Source organism: Haliotis rufescens, unplaced genomic scaffold, assembly GCF_023055435.1.
Source record: "Haliotis rufescens isolate VD_foot unplaced genomic scaffold, xgHalRufe1.0.p SCAF_20, whole genome shotgun sequence".
NCBI classification, from domain to species: domain Eukaryota; kingdom Metazoa; phylum Mollusca; class Gastropoda; order Lepetellida; family Haliotidae; genus Haliotis; species Haliotis rufescens.
This window is the reverse complement of record NW_025963891.1, coordinates 4137484-4158442: the sequence shown is the minus strand read 5'-3', so window position 1 is coordinate 4158442 and position 20959 is coordinate 4137484. Positions and strand designations below refer to the sequence as shown.

The 20959-nt window shown below is 39.7% G+C and overlaps 1 protein-coding gene across 1 annotated transcript in view; it reads right to left on the bottom strand.

The window, feature by feature from the left end:
* Window positions 1–9409: 9409 nt before the first annotated feature.
* The window catches only part of LOC124142695 (lysosomal alpha-glucosidase-like), a 28660-nt gene continuing 17110 nt past the window's right edge, over window positions 9410–20959 (bottom strand). The window contains exons 15-19 of the mRNA XM_046511281.2: window positions 16320–16501; window positions 14686–14774; window positions 14451–14500; window positions 13638–13787; window positions 9410–9654 (exon numbers count right to left, since the gene is read on the bottom strand). Of these exons, the coding sequence (XP_046367237.2) occupies window positions 9589–9654; window positions 13638–13787; window positions 14451–14500; window positions 14686–14774; window positions 16320–16501 (537 nt within the window). The 3' untranslated portion in view covers window positions 9410–9588. The remainder of the gene's footprint in view (window positions 9655–13637; window positions 13788–14450; window positions 14501–14685; window positions 14775–16319; window positions 16502–20959) is intronic.

Below are 20959 nucleotides of genomic sequence, written 5' to 3'. Positions count from 1 at the left end.
GCAGTCGCATTGAGCAGAATCATTTTTGTTTGTCTACGTTTTCGGTTGGAAGTTCTTCGACGCGAGACAGACAACACCAAGTCGTTGTTTTCACAAGCGTTTTCATTTGTAGGCGTATGTATGTTACAGGCCTTGTGTAAAATGTAATTCACACAGGCAATTATAAAATGTCTAAATATTTCAGTCATTTTACAAATTGACTGAAAAATCTGTCCATTTTGTAAACAGATTGACTTCAAAAGGGCTATAATACATCACAATAACCTAATTATGCCACGATTAGAAGCAAAAAAATATAGAAATGTACTTTGACTTTCGTTTTCTTTTAATCCTATCATTTTCAGTCACTGGGTGATGACAATTATAAACATCAAAATGTTTGGAATTCGTTATCGTAATAAAATATATGAACACATCTTTCAGTCCTTTTTAAAAAAAAACCCTTATTATTTAGGCGTTTAAAAAAGTGCATAAGTGACACAATGACTGAAACATACACACGATAAAATAAGCAAAGCTCATGTGCAATATTTGATTTGAGTTACAATCCAAAATAGTGTAAACGAAAATCGCACAATGCAAGCAAGTGACTTATAGGACAGTTTGCTATGCATCTCCAAGCTCGATAAAAGAAGTCGGATGTTTTAACTATTATTTTCCTAAATATGTACAAACCTAATTTCAAGTGGAGATCTGTATTATTGTTTTGTGAGAAAATATGTCCCTATTACCACAGTGTGACACGTAAACTGTTTCTTAATATTTCATATGTTTGATTTATAATTATGTACACTGTAATTTATGTATAGCTGTAATGTATGTATGAGCTGGAAACTCCGCTAATGGCTGTGCTTGTCATGCCACAGCAGGTATATCATACATGGGTATGTTTCGGCTGTGTATTGCTTAAATGTTTTTATAAAGAATGTTCCAGAACAGTGATGCGATATTGTCCGTTTTTCTCCTTCCGCAAGAACCAGTGCCCTCGAGATGGCACATGACACTATGGTGTTTATCGTTAAAAGGAAGACCGGTATTCTGGAAACGCCTATTACTTGGATCTGGGAGGAAGACTGTCGGTGGGGTGTGTAATTAAAATGTGGTTTCGCTGTTATAGTTTGCATTGTACGCTACATGCGAGGTGACATGGCTGCATAATAAATCTGTTTTTAGTAGCGATGAATTTTAGCGACGAGTACACTTGACTTGTATCAGTGTGCCTTGTGCTTCATTCACTCACGTAAACCAGTTTTATCGCTCATTCACTAAAACCAAGCTTATCACTCACTTAAATCAGTTTTATCACTCACTAACCTAAACTATTTTTATCACTCACTCACCTTAACCAAGCTTATCACTCACTAACTTAAACCAGTTTTATCACTCACTCACTTAAACCAAGTCTATCACTCGCTCACTTAAACCAGTTTTATCACTCACTCACTTAAACCAGTTTTATTACTCACTCACTTAAACCAGTTTTATCACTCACTCACTTAAACCAGTTTTATCACTCACTCACGTAAACCAGTTTTATCACTCACTCACTTAAACCAGTTTTATCACTCACTCATTCATCATGCACATGATAACCAGGATAACCAGCCTAGATTTTCCGCCGAAACAGATTCCACTTGACGTAAAGCGCAAATAGCTGTGGAAATTCTATGAATAGACCACTGAAAATCAGTGATGACACCAGGTGTTCGCGAAAGGGCGAGCATGTCCTGTCCTACCGGTGGCACCCGAAATTCATACAATTTGCATACAAAAGTAAGTATTATAAACCTTATACCAACCTTATTACTTACTCACTTAAACTAGCCTCACTTATACCAACCTTTTTACCTACTCACTTATACCAACCTTTTTACCTACTCACTTATACCAACCTTTTTACCTACTCACTTATACCAACCTTTTTACCTACTCACTTATACCAACCTTATTACTTACTCACATATACCAACCTTATCACTGACTCACATATACCAACCTTATTACTTACTCACTTACACTAGCCTTGTCACTTACTCACTTATACCAACCTTATTACTTACTCACTTACACTAGCCTCACTTATACCAACCTTTTTACCTACTCACTTATACCAACCTTATTACTTACTCACTTATACCAACCTTATTACTTACCCACTTAAACTAGCCTTGTCACTTACTCACTTATACCAACCTTATTACTTACTCACTTAAACTAGCCTTGTCACTTACTCACTTATACCAACCTTATTACTTACTCACTTACACTAGCCTTGTCACTTACTCACTTATACCAACCTTATTACTTACTCACTTAAACTAGCCTCACTTATACCAACCTTTTTACCTACTCACTTATACCAACCTTATTACTTACTCACTTATACCAACCTTATTACTTACCCACTTAAACTAGCCTTGTCACTTACTCACTTATACCAACCTTATTACTTACCCACTTAAACTAGCCTTGTCACTTACTCACTTATACCAACCTTATTACTTACTCACTTAAACTAGCCTTGTCACTTACTCACTTATACCAACCTTATTACTTACCCACTTAAACTAGCCTTGTCACTTACTCACTTATACCAACCTTATTACTTACCCACTTAAACTAGCCTTGTCACTTACTCACTTATACCAACCTTATTACTTACTCACTTAAACTAGCCTTGTCACTTACTCACTTATACCAACCTTATTACTTACTCACTTATACCAACCTTATAACTAACTCACTTATACCAACCTTATAACTAACTCACTTATACCAACCTTATTACTTACTCAGATATACCAACCTCATTACTTACTCACTCATATCAACCTTATTACTTACTTATACCAACCTTATTACTTACTCACATATACCAACCTAATTACATACTCACATATACCAACCTTATTACCTACTCACTTATACCAACCTTATTACTTACTCACTTATACCAACCTTATTTCTTTCTCACTTAAACTAGCCTTGTCACTCACTCACTTATACCAACGTTATTACTTACTCACTTATACCAACCTTATAACTTACTCACTTATACCAACCTTATTACTTACTCACTTATACCAACCTTATTACTTACTCACTTAAATTAGCCTTGTCACTTACTCACTTAAACTAGCCTTGTCTTTCACTCATTTAAACAAGCCTTGTCACTCACTCACTTATACCAACCTTATAACTTACTCACATATACCAACCTTATTACTTACTCACTCATATCAACCTTATTACTCACTTATACCAACCTTATTACTTACTCACTTAAACTAGCCTTGCCACTCACTCATTAAAACAAGCCTTGTCACTCACTTATACTAACCTTATTACTGACTCACATATACCAACCTTATTACTTACTCACTTATACCAACTTTATTACTTTCTCACTTATACCAACCTTATTACTTACTCACTTAAACTAGCCTTGTCACTTACTCACTTATACCAACCTTATTACTTACTCACTTATACCAACCTTATTACGAATTCACTTATAACTTACTCACTTAAACTAGCCTTGTCTTTCACTCACTTAAACTAGCCTTGTCAATTACTCACTTATACCAACTTTATTACTTACTCACTTATACCAACCTTATTACTTACTTACTTAAACTAGCCTTGTCACTTACTCACTTATACCAACCTTATTACTTACTCACTTATACCAACCTTATTACGTACTCACTTATAACTTACTCACTTAAACTAGCCTTGTCTTTCACTCACTTAAACTAGCCTTGTCACTCACTCACTTATACCAGCCCTGTCACATACTCACTTACTTAAACCAGCTTTGTCACTCACTTAAATTAGCCTTGTCACTCACTAACTTTAACCAGCCTTGTCACTCACTCACTAAAACCAGCTCACTCGCTAAAACATGCATAAAATGAAATCTTATATACAAGTTACTCTAAAATGCAAGCCACCTCGGGCCTGCTATCCAAGTGAAAAGGTTTTTAGCATGGCTTAGTGCTGACATTATATCAGCCCAACACGTTAAAACCTTGTTACATGATCAGCAACGATTGTCCCACTGACACGAATCACTGGTAAACATTTTATAACTGTTATGTAACCATGCATCGTATGCAAGCATACGCAGCCATGGTGTAGATGGCAGTATATCATGTTGCATGACTGTATGACGACACTGAGGATCGGGTATCTGCATGAATACCACCCACTTCGTTGTAATATTGCTCAATCTATCATCCAGCTATACATTCTCGAACACTTGAGCACCCGTTTCTAGGGCCTTGAGATCTTCATGACCTTAAAACACCCATCTCTAGGGCGTCTGCCCGGAGAGCGGAAGGTCGGTGGTTCGTTCCCTGGCCGCGTCATACCAAACGACGCGTTAAAAGATTGTAATTGTTATTACCCTGTCTGGAGCTTGACATTAAGGGGGTAGAACAAGGACTGGTCGGCTCGGAGTAAAAGAAAATGTGTCGGAGTTAAATATCCATGTTAAACTGCGACATGGTATCTCGGTGAACTAGCAGACACAGACATACAGACACACACGTCGCCATGTAAGTGCAATATAACCGAACGCGACGTCAAACCCCATCTCACCTCACCTGGGTAAACTAGAGATAATCATTGCATTGAAACCATCGGGCAACTACAACTCTTCATGACCTTGATACACCCGTCTATTGGGCAACTACAGCTCTCCATGACCTTGATACACCCATCTCTAGGGCAACTACAGCTCTTCATGACCTTGATACACCCATCTCTAGGGCAACGACAGCCCCTCATGGCCTTGATACCACCGTCTCTAGGGCAACTACAGCCCCTCATGGCCTTGATACACCCATCTCTAGGGAAACTACAGCACTTCATTGCTTTGATACCCCCGTCTCTAGGGCAACTACAGCCCCTCATGGCCTTGATACACCCATCTCTAGGGCAACTACAGCACTTCATGATCTTGGTACGGTACTCCAGTGTCTAGGGCAAATGCATCTACTCATGGCCTTGATACACCCGTCGCTAGGGCAACTACAGCTCTCCGTGAACTTGGTACTCCCGTCTCAAGGGCAACTAGATACTCTCATGACCTTGTTACAAACACAGTTTACAGTTTAGCCCCTATCCTAACTAAACTATTCAATTTCTCTCTTGAACGTGCAATATTCCCATCACTGTGGAAAGAAACTCTTATCATTCCTATTCATAAGAAGAATAGCGTGAATGAATGTTTAAATTACAGACCGGTTGCGCTCACAAGTTGTTTAGCAAAGATATCTTAAAAAATGTATATTTAAACATGTGTACAAGTATTTAAGGAATAATAATGTGCTCACTAACCTACAATCTGGATTCACGCAGGGAGACTCCACCTCAAATCAGTTGACCTATTTATATGACTTTACAGCAAAGGCTTTAGATGAAGGTTAGGAAGTTAGAGCTGTATTTTGTGACGTAAGCAAAGCTTTTGATTAAGTTTGGCACAAAGGAATAATTTATAAGCTACACCATCATGGTATTTATGGAAATTTATTGAGATGGTTTGATAGATACTTAGACAATCGATATCAAAAGCTAGTTAGTTATAAATGCCTATAGCTCAGATCCAAAGGCTTTCTTGGCAGGTGTGGCACAGGGCTCGGTCCTGGGACCATTATCGTTTATTATCTCTATCAATGACATTGTTGAAGGAATAAATAGTAATATAAGACTTCTTGCTGATGACACATCTATGTATGTGATCATAGAAGATCCTGATAGAGCTGCTCGTGATCTCAATAATGACTTGGACAGAATTTCAGAATGGGCTGGTAGATGGCAAGTTAAATTTAGTCCCGAAAAACTGAATCTATTCAATTTACCCGTAAAGTAAACCCTAGTCGCAAACCTAACTTATATATGAATGGTACAGAAATAAAAGATGTACAAAGTTATAAGCAACTTGGTATGACTTTACAAAGTAATTGAACATGGAAAATGCACATTGATGATATTGTAAGGAAATGTTGTCCTCTGGTTAATTGTTAAAGGAGTTACAAATATCGTCTAGCCCGAACTACCTTAGAAACTATGTACAAATCATTTATTTTACCAATTTTTGATTATTGTTGTCATATTTGGGACAACTGTACTGATGAACAAGCTAACTCATTGGTAAAATGTGTAAGTCATTAAAAGACAGAAGATACAGTTTAAAACTGGTAATGTTTTACAAAATGAATAACCATTTATCCCCCGAATATCTTTGTAGGCTTATTCCTTTCACAGTTTCGGAAAACACAAATTATGACTTAAGGGATAAAACGAATCTTCAAACAGTGAAGTGTAAAACAAAACTTATGCAGATTCGTGTATACCAGCTACAAAACAACTTTGGAATATGTTACCAGAAAACCTAACGGGGGCAGAGACCGTTACATAATTTAAGAATTTGCTTCACGTACAGGGAGATAATGGTATACACTGGGATTTAAATTATGGAAGCAGATTATGTCAAATTATTCACAGTCGCCTCAGGCTTGGCTGCAGCGATCTTAACCCAAATCAGTATGATAGATGTATCTTGGATACAAAAACTTGTTCCTGTGGATATACCGAAGATGCTTTACACTTCTTCTTTTTTGTGTGTACAAATTACTATGTTCTTCGAAATGAAATGTATTTTTACCAACATGGTTATTCTTTATAAACAGTGATATACGGAAATTCGTACTTGAGTAAGGAAGAGCAAATCCTAATATTAGATTCTATTCAAAACTTTACATAAAAAAACTGGCAGATTTTCAGTTAAATGAATTGTTTAATATGAACTGCAAATAGATTTATTATATATACACATCTAGCTTGGCATGTACAATTCATTTGTTACATCTAACGTTCATTGATGTATTTATTGTATATGTCCTATGTGTAATGGAGCGGTATTAACATAAGCGCTTCGCTTGTTTACCAATCCATTTTCACACTTTTGTGAAAATAAATATGTTTAAACCACTTTCATAACTTTTTTACACCCGTCTCGAAGGCAACTACAGCTCTTCGTGACCTTGATACACCCATCTCTAGGGCAACTACAGCTCTTTATCACCTTGTTACACCCATCTCCAGGGCAACTACAGCTCTTTATCACCTTGTTACACCGTTCTCTAGGGCAACTACAGCTCTTTATCACCTTGTTACACCCATCTCTAGGGCAACTACAGCTCTTCATGACCTTGGTACACCCGTCTCTAGGGCAACTACAGCTCTTCGTGACCTTGGTACTCCAGTCCAATTACAGCTCATGGCCTTGTTACATCCGTCTCTTGGGCAACTACAGCTCTCCGTGACCTTGGTACACCCGTCTCTAGGGCAACTGCAACTCTTCATGACCTTGACATCCTGTCTCTAGGGCAACTGCAGCTCTTCATGACCTTGATATCCTGTCTCTATGGCAACCACTACTCTTCATTGCCTGTTTGTTTGGTTGTTTCAAAGATGTGTCCTTCATATTTTCCTGTGTCGAGCATGTAAAACATGTGACCGCCTTCCTTATCGGAGTGTAGCTTGTCGTCACTCCTCTCCGGTTTAAAGTTTTGCTGAAGGGGGGCATAATGTTTACTTTTCATTCGAGGATACCTCGGAGAATGTATAAATAATCATAGTTAGCACGTCCGACATCATGTTTACACGGACAGCTATACAAAAATCATGCAGCCATTTCTCGGGAAAAGATTGTTCTTTGAAACCTATGTATGCTTAATTTTGTCTTCAGTTAAAATCTTTTGGAGTTTGGTTCGTACAAATGGATTTAAATATCAGATGAGAATTGTCTTCATCAGTATGAGTGAGTGAGAATGGTTTTACGCCGCCTAATGTCCTATTCCTGCAATATCACGGCGGGGGACAAAGGAAATGGGTTTCACACATTGTACCCATGTGGGGAATCGAACCCTGGTTTTCGACGTGACGCGCGAACGATGTCCTCGCAAGACTACCCCATCGCCCACCCTCAATATGAACTACTTCATTAAGTGCGTTGTAATACATGATGCTGTGGCCATTAGATGTTAATTCATCATTAATCAGGTGATTTCAAAGGTGATTATCACGAGGCGTAGAATCCAGGTGACTGTCACTCAAGCGCGGACCGAACTGCATAGTTGGGGTGTATATGTCTTGGTTGTCTTCACTGGGATGGCTCGTTCGAGTGTTCGTTCATTAGGGTTACATCAAGGTTGTCCTTTGAGACTCCTTCTTTTCTCTTTGGGGGCACGGGTGGCCCAGTCGTCTAGGGCGCCGCGATTCGCTGTGCAGAGTTGCGTCCCTTGGGTACGCCAGGAACCTATGATTATGGTTCGCCCCGATTATGTTTCTAGGTTTGTCAGCACCATACCCGTGCTCGTGCGTTTCACCGAAGTGGTGAACGTCTGAGACCTACATTGTACATCACTTCGGGCTTTCCTCCCATATAAAGCTGACAAGCCGTGATATGACTGGAATACTGTAAAAAGCGGCGTTTAACCCAACTCACTCACTCTTTTCTCTTTATTCGATCTTGCCATGTCAGTGTCAGAGAGTATTATGTGTTGACGGAACCCGTGAAGGTCCGAGGTAGAATAGGTCTTCAGCAACCAATGCTTGCCGGAAAAGGCGACTATGCTTGTCGTAAGAGGCGACTAACGGGATCGGGTGGTCAGGCTCGCTGACTTGGTTGATACATGTCATCGTTTACTAGTTGCGTGGATCGATGCTCATGATGTCAATCCTGGGTTGTCTGGTCCAGACTCGACTATTTACAGACCGCCGTCATATAGATGATTACTGAGAGCGGCGTTAAAAAATAATAATGTGTTAACGGCATTACTAAGGTTGAATATTACGAGTGAGTGAGATCGATTTAACACCGCTTTGAACAGTATTCAAAATTTGAAGCGGCACTCACAGACTCACTCACTCACCTCAACTATCTGACTGACAATCGTTTCAAGTCGGAACCACGTGGTCAAAGGTAAAGTCAGTAGTCAGTCAGTTTCCTGCAATATTTGGTACACTGGAGACACACAGCTCGTTACGTAGTGTCATACAGCCCTGTCAAGATCAGGGTCGTCCGGGATATGATGCACATAATCTATTTGCGATATTACACGGAAATGTACTTCGAAAATAGCATGTATCCCAAATCCCCGATCGTTACTTATAAATTAATTATTTATAAAAAAAAATTCTTGTCCGAACTCGACTATTTACAGGCCACTATCATTTACCTGGAATGATGCTGAGTGCGGCGTAAAACAACAAACAAATAGATGCATTTACAAACCTACCAATCCTTCTTATGGAATCATAAAAAACGATGCAGCATTTCAAATATTTACACTGATAATTCGCACTGAACAAGGACGGGGGAACATAGCCATTTGATAAATTAGGTTAATTTTCATTTATTATGAAAAGGATAAATTACGATATCTATGTACAAATGTCCATATTTTAATATGAGAAACGGGAGATACAGCTAGTAAGGTCAACTTCAATGTTCTGCTGCAAACCCCGGGCAAATACAGCGAAGGGTGGTCGATGGCAGGGGAGGCCACTCTGAAAGGTTCATGCGTCCCAGCTCAGGTTGAAGACTTTGAGCAGGTTGACAACCAGGTCTGTCACCATCAACACCTACAGGAAACAAAATAAGATACTTCACAAAGGAGGGTATGGAAGCGTATTATTGCCATAGTCTAAAAAAATAAATATAATCTACGTTGATGAAAGTATCACCTGCGTAGAAGATACTTAAATCTTCTACGTAGGATGATACTTTCATCTACGTACACTTCTGCCTAAAAGTTCATCCCCTCAACGCGCGTTGAGAACGCGTGTAACACGCGTGTGACACGGGTGCTCAACGGGTTGCACACGGGTTGAACACCCGTTGAACACGCGTGGCTCACTCGTTGCACACGCGTGTGCCATGCGTGTAACACAGGACCGTGTTTCAGTTGAAGTTGGAAAATATATCAAATGAATAGTGAGTTAAATCAAAACAGTGAGATGTGAATCTTGAGTTAATGAGCGGACATTGACCTGTGTTCACCAGACCATAAACACAAGGTCGGTCCGTCTTAATTAGTGTTCGGTTGCAGGAACCATTCCACGAGGGTCCAGTCTAGCCATTGTGGCTACACGACAGTAGAACAGTAGTGAATTTAGAAGCGAGTTTATTGCTAGGGGAACCTCGAGTTGACACGATTGTCGCGGGTAGGTAAATGTTCGCCATTAATGAAGTGATTGTTTGTGGATTGCGGACATATTCGTTTTAAGTTTTGCTACACTCTCTCGAAAAATGTATTGTCTGTGGGTAAGTTTAAATGTCAAGTCACATCAGCATTTTTTCAGTTTTATTGCGGCGAAATAATTGCCAGCTTTTTGGACTACATATTACATGGCTGCTTTTACATTTCTTATACAAGTGCTTGACAGCCTCAGTAGTTCATGATCAATTAGAATTTTTATTGTGTAAACAAATCAGTTAAGTTTGCAACAATAGATGAATAAGTTGATAAATTTGGACCGCAGTTACCGCTTGACAACTTAAGACAAAGAGACAGGGAGTCGATATATAACAAAACTTATGGTCCTGTTGAGACGATTGACAGTTAGAACCTTTGAGTAATAAATGACCGAAAATTGTAGGGTCAATCGCTTTTGACATGTTTAAACTCACTTTAAGGCACACGACAAGTCAAAACTTGCCGTCCTTATTATGTTCTTATGTTTGACAGCAACTATGCTCGTGGATTTCAGAGATAGATATGATGTTTTACCTTGATGTTATTACAATAAGCGAAAATGTCTTTAAAGTCCACAGTTTGTTAAATAGTACAAAAATAAGTGTGTTAAAAATATATCAACGTTTTCTTTCATTGAACACAATATTTGAACTGTATTGCCGTAAATAATCTAGTAACTTAAATATGTATGTATGATCTTCATATGCCACGGTCTATGGCCAGAAAAGGAAATAAAGTTGTGTCTTATGACCGCTATTATCCCTGCTGACGCTATCATAATTTTCTATTTCAGTCTGCCACACCAAGCGTGAATAAGCGTTATGCATGTGTTGATAAACCACACTGACGCATATACATTTTTGTAGATATGAAACTTTCTAGTTAATTGGGGATACACCTGGCACACATACATAACAAAAAAAAAACTGACCGATGAATTGGTGCCTTGATATGCAACAAGAAAGAATCTTGTTTATTTCCAGGCCATCCTGATCATCGTTTACTCCTACAACATGCATGGTTAGAGGCAAGATCAAAGGCGCCGCCCAGCATATTATTAGACAACAAACAGGGCTGTAAGTTTCGCTTTGAACCACCATCCCCACCCTGTCGGTAGGGGTTATGTAATCGGTGCGCACATAACTGTGTCCAGTTTACCGCGGGTGTTGATGCAGTGTCAGTGTCGAATGGTTTTGTGATAGTTGTGCAAATATTCGTTGTTTATCGTATATTTCTGTCACTAACTATCTCTATTTGCCTTTTTACTATTTATTAATTCATTCATGGATACCAAAGAATGAATTTATATCACAAATTTGATTTGATTTTTATCATGAAATGTTTGTTAATATAGCAAATCGGTTTTTAAATATCAAAAACTGAATTTATATTCAAATAATTACTATTTATTCATTATGTGATATCAATAATTCATTTATGTATATCAAAGAATGAATTTATATCACAAATTTAGAAAATCGGTTTTTAGATATCAATAACTGAATTTATTATCAAATAATTACTATTTATTCATTATGTGATATCAATAATTCATTAATGGATACCAAAGAATGAATTTATATAACAAATTTGATTTGAATTTTATCATGAAATGTTTATTAATATAGCAAATCGGTTTTAAGATATCAATAACTGAATTTATTATCAAATATTTTTTTTCATCTAAAAAATCTAATATAGTATTGTATCTATAGCCTTCGTCTCCGTGAACCTTATGCCCATTTTTTAATAATTCGTGAAGATAAGTACAGTATCGTAACATTTACATATATAGTCACATTCAGATGATGTCTCTACATATAAGTAAGGGCAAGTTTCTTCCCTTTGTTTAATCATTTTTCCTCCTGGCTCTTAATGTGGAACACAGGCTTTAGGGTTACATATGTATCATTGTATTTTAATGCAATTTGAGTATTATTATTTGCTATCGTACTTACTTCATGTTTTAGAGGGGCGGTCGGGTAGCCTAGTGGTTAAAGCGTTCGCTCGTCACGCCGAAGACCCGGGTTCGATTCCCGACATGGGTACAATGTGTGAAGCCCATTTCTGGTGTCCCCCGCCGTGATATTGCTGGAATATTGCTAAAAGCGGCGTAAAATCATACTCACTCACTCATGTTTTAGATGAGACTTCATGTTTTAATTTGACATGTCACCACAAATTACAATTATTGCTTTTAAGGTCAACACAATTGACAAATACTCTAAAAGATATGACTAGTAAACCATTAATGTACGTTGAAAAAATATATATTGTAAATCGTAAGTAAAAGGTATATTGACAGTAGTGCTGGGATTTTATTTAACAAGACCGTGAAAACAACACTCAATGTCTACCTCTCCTGGCGGCTATTATGCAACGGCCATCCTATACACTACCCCACGCACACGTCTACAGGTCTCTTCCTGTGGTACGGTAATAAGTAGAACCCTCTCCCCAAAGTGTATCCTCCATGATATAACCTACTCTCATTAATTAAATGCTGCCCTTTCCCAGAGTCACGGCTATGGAGCTGAGACAACGAGACCAAACCATCATAAAGTAATTAGGGTCCAATAAAAAGAATGTTCCGCCCAACCTCATAAAAATGATCACTGAAAGTCGTACTAATGTCAAATCACAAAAAAAGCATTTGAATAGCAATAACATTTAACAGGATCATGTATTCTCTTAACACCATCGCAAAACATCATGTAGAAGCCACAACAGTACTCAGATCACATCTACAAATGAGACATCAGCAAGTACTTAACATTTTTCGTCAGGAAATAAAAAAAAATATCTCCTTGTTACCACCTCCAAGTTCAGCTAAACACAGGTCCTCCTTTGGTCAAAAGTTTGTTCCCCCTGTAATGAGTGTGTCACGCTTTGCACACGAGTGGCGAACGGGGTGCACACGGGTATCACACGCGAGTCGGACGGGTTCCACACGAGTGACCAACGGGGTGCACACGGGTTGCGTAACGCGTTGCCCATGCGTGTAAGGGGAATTAACATTTAATTATATTAACAGTAATTAAGTAATCACCTTTGTTAAAAATATAAATGTTTGTATCCAACTAAGGTCGCAACTCCACAAGACGATATCACTGTCTGAAAAACGATACGTACGATTATAATATCAGATAAGTATCATTTACTTAGATGTATGTATCATCTAAGTTGACGATAGTATCATCTACGTAGATTAAAGTATTATCTACGTAGAGGATAATTTGTTTTAGACTGTGGCACTAATACGCTTCCATAGGAGGGCGAACACCTGGTCATGGTCCATGATATAGAACGGAACCTTGAAGCATGTACAAGAATATTACATGTGGGACATTTATGTAGACAGGCATTCACCTTATTGTTTGTGTTGTAGGAGAAGGGGACACTGATGCCGTTGACAGTGACGGTGGAGGGGTTGGTCTCCACGCCGAAGACGGTGACGTTGCTCATCACCATTGTCTCCTCCTTCAGACCGATGTACGGCAGCTCGGAGTACATGCGTCTCTGGAACACGAATATGCAGGGCGAACAGTGGCAGGCTTATGCTAAGCGCCCTCTTTGTTTTTTTGTTTGTTTGTTTGTTGTTAACGCCGCACTCAGCAGTATTACAGCTATATGACAGCAGTCGGTACATAAATGAGTCCGGACCAGACAACCCAGTGATTGATATCATGAGCATCGATCCATGCAATTGTAATACGATGACATGCATCAACCAAGTCAGCGAGTCAGACCACCCGATCCCGTTAGACGCCTCTTACGACAAGCATAGTCGCCTTTTACGGCAAGAATAGATTGCTGAAGACCTATTCTACACCGGATCTTCACAGGTCGCGCCCTATATGTACAACTATACCATAAGCTTCAACGTACACTAACGATAGCTGTAAAGCTAAACGTGCTTTTTTTAACTGCGTCATTGACAATGACGTTTGAGAAAAGTTATTTTATATCCCTACGTCACGTGATGTGGTCACGGGGTCGAAGGCAAATCAGTGAAACGTTGTGCCCCTTTAATGACCCGAGTCCATGGTTGGGGCTCAGAATACCAGATTCGCCCACATTCCCCTTTGGTTTGTCAGATGACTCGCCATGAAAAACTGAAAAAAGGCTGCCTTTGACCCCCCAAAACGCACTCACTCATTTAACCACTCACTCATAACTCACATTTGCTGCATAAAACCACAGCATATTGAACAGCATTCGCTCGTGGGCATCTGGAAAAAGCACAAGAATTCACAATATCACAATACTGGATGGATCCTTAAAGTCATTTCGGAAGAGGAAACGTTAAATGTTGTAATTAACACCACCCTGGCGGAATGTTTCTCCGTTGTGCGCTCTAAACGTCAGGCTCAGGTAGGAACTAGTAGGAGTCACATCGCCTCGTGGTAGCACTGACCTAAAGTGTCTCCATCATCCCAGAACAGATCCCCCTCAGCACCCCCCGTGGCGTTCAGTGCCACCACCAGCCAAAACGGGTTGCGTCGACTGAAAACACATGAAAGACATTCAAAAGTAAAACCTGTTTAACAGTCGCTGCATCATGTAGGGATGCTAAGGAAAAACGGGTCGGAGATATGTACTGGGCATGTTTTGTTTGTTTGTTTAACGCCGCACTCGGCAATATTCCATCTGTATGACGGCGGTCTGTAAATAATCGAGTCTCGACCAGACAATCCAGTGATTGACATCATGAGCATCGATCCACGCGATTGGGATCGATGACATGCATCAACCAAGTCAGCGAGCCTGACCACCCGATCCCGTTAGTGGCCTCTTACGACAAGCATAGTCGCCTTTTACGGCAAGCATGGGTTTCTGAAGACCTATTCTACCCCGGATCTTCACGGGCTGCTGGACATGTACCGGCCCCTGACCTTCATAACTATCCTTCGTGTCCAACAATAGATGTTAGGTGAAATGGGGTTTAACGTCGCGTCCAAGATTATTGCACTTATATAGCGCGTGCGTGCGTGTGTGCGTGTGTGTGGGCGATTTTATAGTGCTAGCCCACTGAGACTTCATGCCGCAGTTTAACATGAATACCCCACTCAGACACAGTACACTGACTCCGAGCCGACCAGTCCTCGTTTTAGCCCCTCAATGCCGAGCGCCAGACAGGATAACAACAAGTACCATCTTTTAACTTTTTTTGGTATGACGCGGCCGGGGATCGAGCCCCGGACCTTCTGCTCTCCGGGCGGATGCTCTACCACTCGACCACGGAGGCGGTTTCAACTTTAGAACATAACGGAGAACGGCCCCCTTAACATCGCATAAGGGGCGGTCGGGTAGCCTAGTGGTTAAAGCGTTAGCTCGTCACGCTGAAGACCCGGGTTCGATTCCCGATATGGGTACAATGTGTGAAGCCCATTTCTGGTGTCCTCCGCCGTGATGTTGCTGGAATATTGCTAAACGCGGCGTAAAACCATTCTCACTCATTCACTCACATCGCATACATTATTACACGCCTCCTAACATAAGTACATGATCAATTACATTCTTGGTAAATACCATCGACAAATTGCATTCCGATGGTGTGTTATCGTGCCCAAATGGTGTGTAATCATGTCCCGATAGTGTGTTATCATGCCCCGATGGTGTGTTATCATGTCCCGATGGTGTGTTATCATGCCCCGATAGTGTGTAATCATGTCCCGATAGTGTGTTATCATGCCCCGATGGTGTGTTAACATGTCCCGATAGTGTGTTATCGTGCCCCGATGGTGTGTTATCATGCTCCGATGGTGTGTTACCGTGCCCCGATCGTGTGTTATCATGTCCCGATGGTGTGTTACCATGCCCCGATGGTGTGTTATCATGTCCCGATGGTGTATTATCATGTCCCGATGGTATATTATCATGCCCCGATGGTGTGTTATCATGCCCCGGGGTGGAGACTATTTTCTCCAGACATGACTATTTACAGACAGGGGGGATACTGACTGCAGCGTAGCCACCCAGTACCATTCCCTACAGGAAGGGTTCCATCATGTCACTGTTGTGGCGAAAGTGACTGCAACGTTGCCTCACCTCTGTGTCGTCGTTGTCGCCGGTTGCTGGAGGGGAAGGATGTAGCCAGACCGCAGGAGGACGTTGATAACGTCAAGAGGGGCATCAATCTCGGTCTGTGTTCCTTGCACGGGGATCTGTTTGCCCGTATAGAAGTCGTACCAGGGTGTGTCAGGTAGGTAGACTGTTACCGACGTCCCTCCCTACAAGACAACAACCTGCTTGAATGGTACTGTATAGGGACATTCAATCTTTATATACACACATACTAGAAGGCCGATAGTATAGATTGCATCGATAGTGTAATGTACATATTATTAACTAATCTTCAATGTACAATTTTCTATAATTCATTGCATGAAATAAATGTGATGTCACACGCTCAAACACGTTGATGGTTTCGGAAGACTTTAGTACAATAAAAATGCTCATATACTGGACATAGAAATAAACGATGGTACTCATCTTTTACTACCTGCTTATTGTACAATTTACAAACTCTATGTTCTATTAATATTTGTGTGTGACTACCCTGTTAAATGTTACGAGAAAAGGATATTTTAAAGTTTTGGAAAAGAGGTTTCTAAAGATAAAATTGAGTCTTAAACATTACTTAATACACTCTTCAAAAAAAAGAAACGCAATACGGATATTTTTGGCCAGAAAGGCAAAGTAAGCTGACCAAGAGGTGCAAAATGAAGAGGTGTAATGTGTTATAGTGTCAGTGACAAATTTCCCGGATCAAAATGATCACAAAGACAGGCAAACCATTCGTCGGGAAACACGTACGATTCGGAAACACGCACCCAGTGCATTAACAAAAGGACCATGGAGCTGCACGCACTGCACGTGCAGCAGCACTATGAACGGTATTAAAGTACAGGATTTTTTATTGCCTGGCGTCTGCGTCAATCGAACAGTGACAGTTCAACAACATGCCTAGATTAACAGAAGTGACAAGAAACAACGTCATAGGCCGCTTGCAGGCAGGGGAATCCCGATAAGCTGTAGCAAGAGTTTTCAATGTAGCGCCCAGCACCATCACAAGGCTATGTGATCAGTTTCAACAGAATGGGTCAACACGTGATCGGCCAATGTCGGGACGACCAAGATTAACCATCCCCGCCCAAGATGGCTACATCCGACTGCGCCACCTACGTGAAAGGACGACCACAGCCACCTCAACCGTATCCCAACTACCCGGACTGCGCAGAATCTCCGACTAGACTGTACGCAGCCGTTTAAGAGCAGCAGGTCTACGAGCAAGACGTCCTGTTCGACGCGTCATATTGAGTCGACAACATCGTCAACAACGACTGCATTGGTGTCGTCAACACAGAGAGATGTCTGGTTCAGCGACGAATCAAGATTTCTCCTCCGTCGAGGGGATGGACGAGCACGGGTCTACAGACGTCGGGGAGAACGTTACGCCGGAAACTGCGTACAGGAAGGGGACAGGTTTGGTGGGGTAGCGTTGTGATGTGGGTGGCTATCTCTCATCATGGCAGGACAGGTTTGGTTCATACCCAGGTCAATCTTACGACTCAAGGATACATCAACGAAATTCTCCTACCACACGTCCTCCCAATTGCAGCCAACGGCAACGGTGTATTCCAGCAGGACAACGCTCGACCGCATACAGCACGGATCACAAGTGCCTTTCTACACAACAACAACGTTGATGTTCTCCCCTGGCCCACCAGATCCCCGGATTTGAACCTGATAGAGCACCTGTGGGATGATTTGGATAGACGGCTACGCCGACGTCACCCATAACCCCAGACCTTGCATCAGTTGGCTTTTGCGTTGCAGGGCGAATGGGCTACCATTCCCCAGGATGTGATTCGCATACTCGTCTCTTCCCTGGACAGGTGATGTCAGGCCGCTATCGATTCCAACGGGGGACATACGCGATATTGATGGTAGCTGACCTTCACCTTGGTCTTTTCCTATGTACCGATAACTGAGATTACAATCACCAAGTGTTCTCTCCACAACATTTTGGCTCAATACCTGGTACGGTTCCTCGTATGAATGTATTTTCCTACCTCACAAAAATCAGGCTTTGCCTTTCTTTTTTTGAAGAGTATCTTCACATTGTGGTGATAATAATACTGCCAAGTTTCATTTCTGTACATACACATCCTTTAGTCTTTAAATGACCATGTCAATAAACTGTTCAGGGTATGCCAAACAAGGCCAAAACCAAGGTCATAAATAAAAATTAACATATGACACCCAATTTACACTTCCAGAACTATCATACAGTAACATCATTTCATAACATTTCCTTGGATATCTACAAGAAGGCATGAGTAATAATTTTACCCAATACGTCATAACTTTAACCTGTGCATACATAAATAATGGAAATCTACCACATTCACTATACACCACTGCATTTGGAGTATTAATTTTACTCCCAAAATTCGTTTATATGCATATGCCTGTACTCTTTCAATAAAGTCTCACTTCGTCATACCCTATATCTCAACCCCCATACAATAACATAGGATTATTTTTTGCATCAAAGATCTTAAAAAATACATCAAAGTTTACATCAACAATGCTTTTGAGATCTTTTAGAATGCCAAAGAAGATCTTCTTTGCCTTGATGGCAGCTTGTGTTGAATGGAAATTCCATGCCAGTTTGCTGGAGAAATAGACACCCATATATTTGTACTTAGTAACAACATCTAAGACTTTACCTGTGTAAAACTGTTTTTCCCGTTTTGATAATGTACCCCCGTTTATGAAAACAATTACCTTAGTTTGTCCCATGTTGGCCATTAGATATGACTTTTCCTCAAAACTTTTTTAGTACATTAATTTGATGTGGTAATCCAGTTAAGGTACTGGAAATCATTACGTCATCATCAGCAAATAGCAGTAAAAAAACTTGTACACTATCAGGATGTAATTGTATACCACCTTGACATTTATCCTCCATTTCTATGGCTAATTCGTTGATAAAGAAAGAAAAGAGAAAAGGGCTTAATGTGCATCCTTGTCTTACTCCAATATTGCTTTCAAATATATTACTGAAATTACCGTTGCATCGTACGAAAGCTTTTACATCTGCATAGATACATGACAATAATTTTGACTTTTTGACTGAGACCACGATTCTTAAGTATACATTACAATTTATCCCGCTTTACAGATTGGAATGTCTCACTAAAGTCTACAAATAGTGTGTACAATTTACCTCCTTTCTTTAATAGATATCTTTGTTTAACGAATGCAAATCGAAAATATTATCTGTAGTAGTGTAACCTTCTCTGAGGCCGGCTTGAGATTCTGATAGTTTAGCATGAGAATCAGCCCAAAACACAAGTCTTTTATGCGTAATATGCAAGAAATGTTTGCTTAAAATACTAAGTGTTGTGATGGTCAATAGTTATTTGTATTATTAACTCAACCTTGCTTATGAAGCGGGATAACTACACCGACTGACCATTGTTTAGGAAATGTCGAATTTTCAGAAATAGAATTAAACAATATTTCTGAACATGGAGCAACAATATCAGGTGAATGTTTAAAACATTCTGATATGACGTCATCAAGTCCAGGTGACTTACTATTCTTTAAACCTACAATGCTTTCAATGACGTCTTCCCTTGAGATAGGAGTACCTGAAATATCTTTCAGAATACCACTCTGATTATACCGTGATTCATCAGCAATTTTTATATCTTCGTTGTTGTTGTCGAATTCATGCAGTTCCTTGAAATGATCATATCATGTGTCTCTATCTTTAGTGCTTCACAGTATTTTTCGTTTAAGTTGACCAAAAAGATTTTGCATCAGTAATAGAGCTTTCAAGCTTATCACCTTGTCTGTTATTGTAATCTTGTTTTTTTAGTTCTACACATACTATTTCTATTTCTTTAATTTTTGTAATTTTCTAAAGAAATTTGGTCTTATAATTTGCGGAACATATTTAAACACCTACATCTTTCTTTTTTGAGAAATCCAAACTCAGGATCAAACCACTTCTTATCTATAACAGCACCATTCATCCGTCTCTTCATATCCATACGAGTATTACATAATGCTTCAAGAAGACAGTAGGTTCCATTGATTTTGTTTATTAGTTCTGTACATTTTCAGATAGTAGAGCCTCTTAAAATTGGTCCGTCCTATAATAATAATCCAACACTCATTTGTAAGATTTACTGCTAGATTTAATATGGACATTAAGTACTGAACAAAATTAACAGTAAACACTTACCAAAGTTATTAACAATCCTATCACAAGAAGTACGTGATGCATTAAAGTGATCCAAGATATAATTGATAAGGTAATTCTCATAACCCTGGATATGTTCAACATAATCTGGTTATATATAATAGATGTTTATGATGTAAGTGTTTCTGTGAGAGAGTACCTGTTCACCCTTTGTAAAGAATAGCCACAAAAAAATGAAAATATGAAAATCGTTTACCGTGTCAAAAGCAGCAGATATGCAGAGTATGCATTTAGGAGATATAATTCTGTGCTTACAATGTTGATCTTGGTGACATGTAGACTTAACCGTGCTCAATGGAATTTTGAACCGAACGTTCATAAATCAGAATCGAATTTCCATATTCGTGGTAGAATTATCTTTTACTCACTTACCCACAGTAAAACCCCGTCAAGTCTAAGTAATGTTATG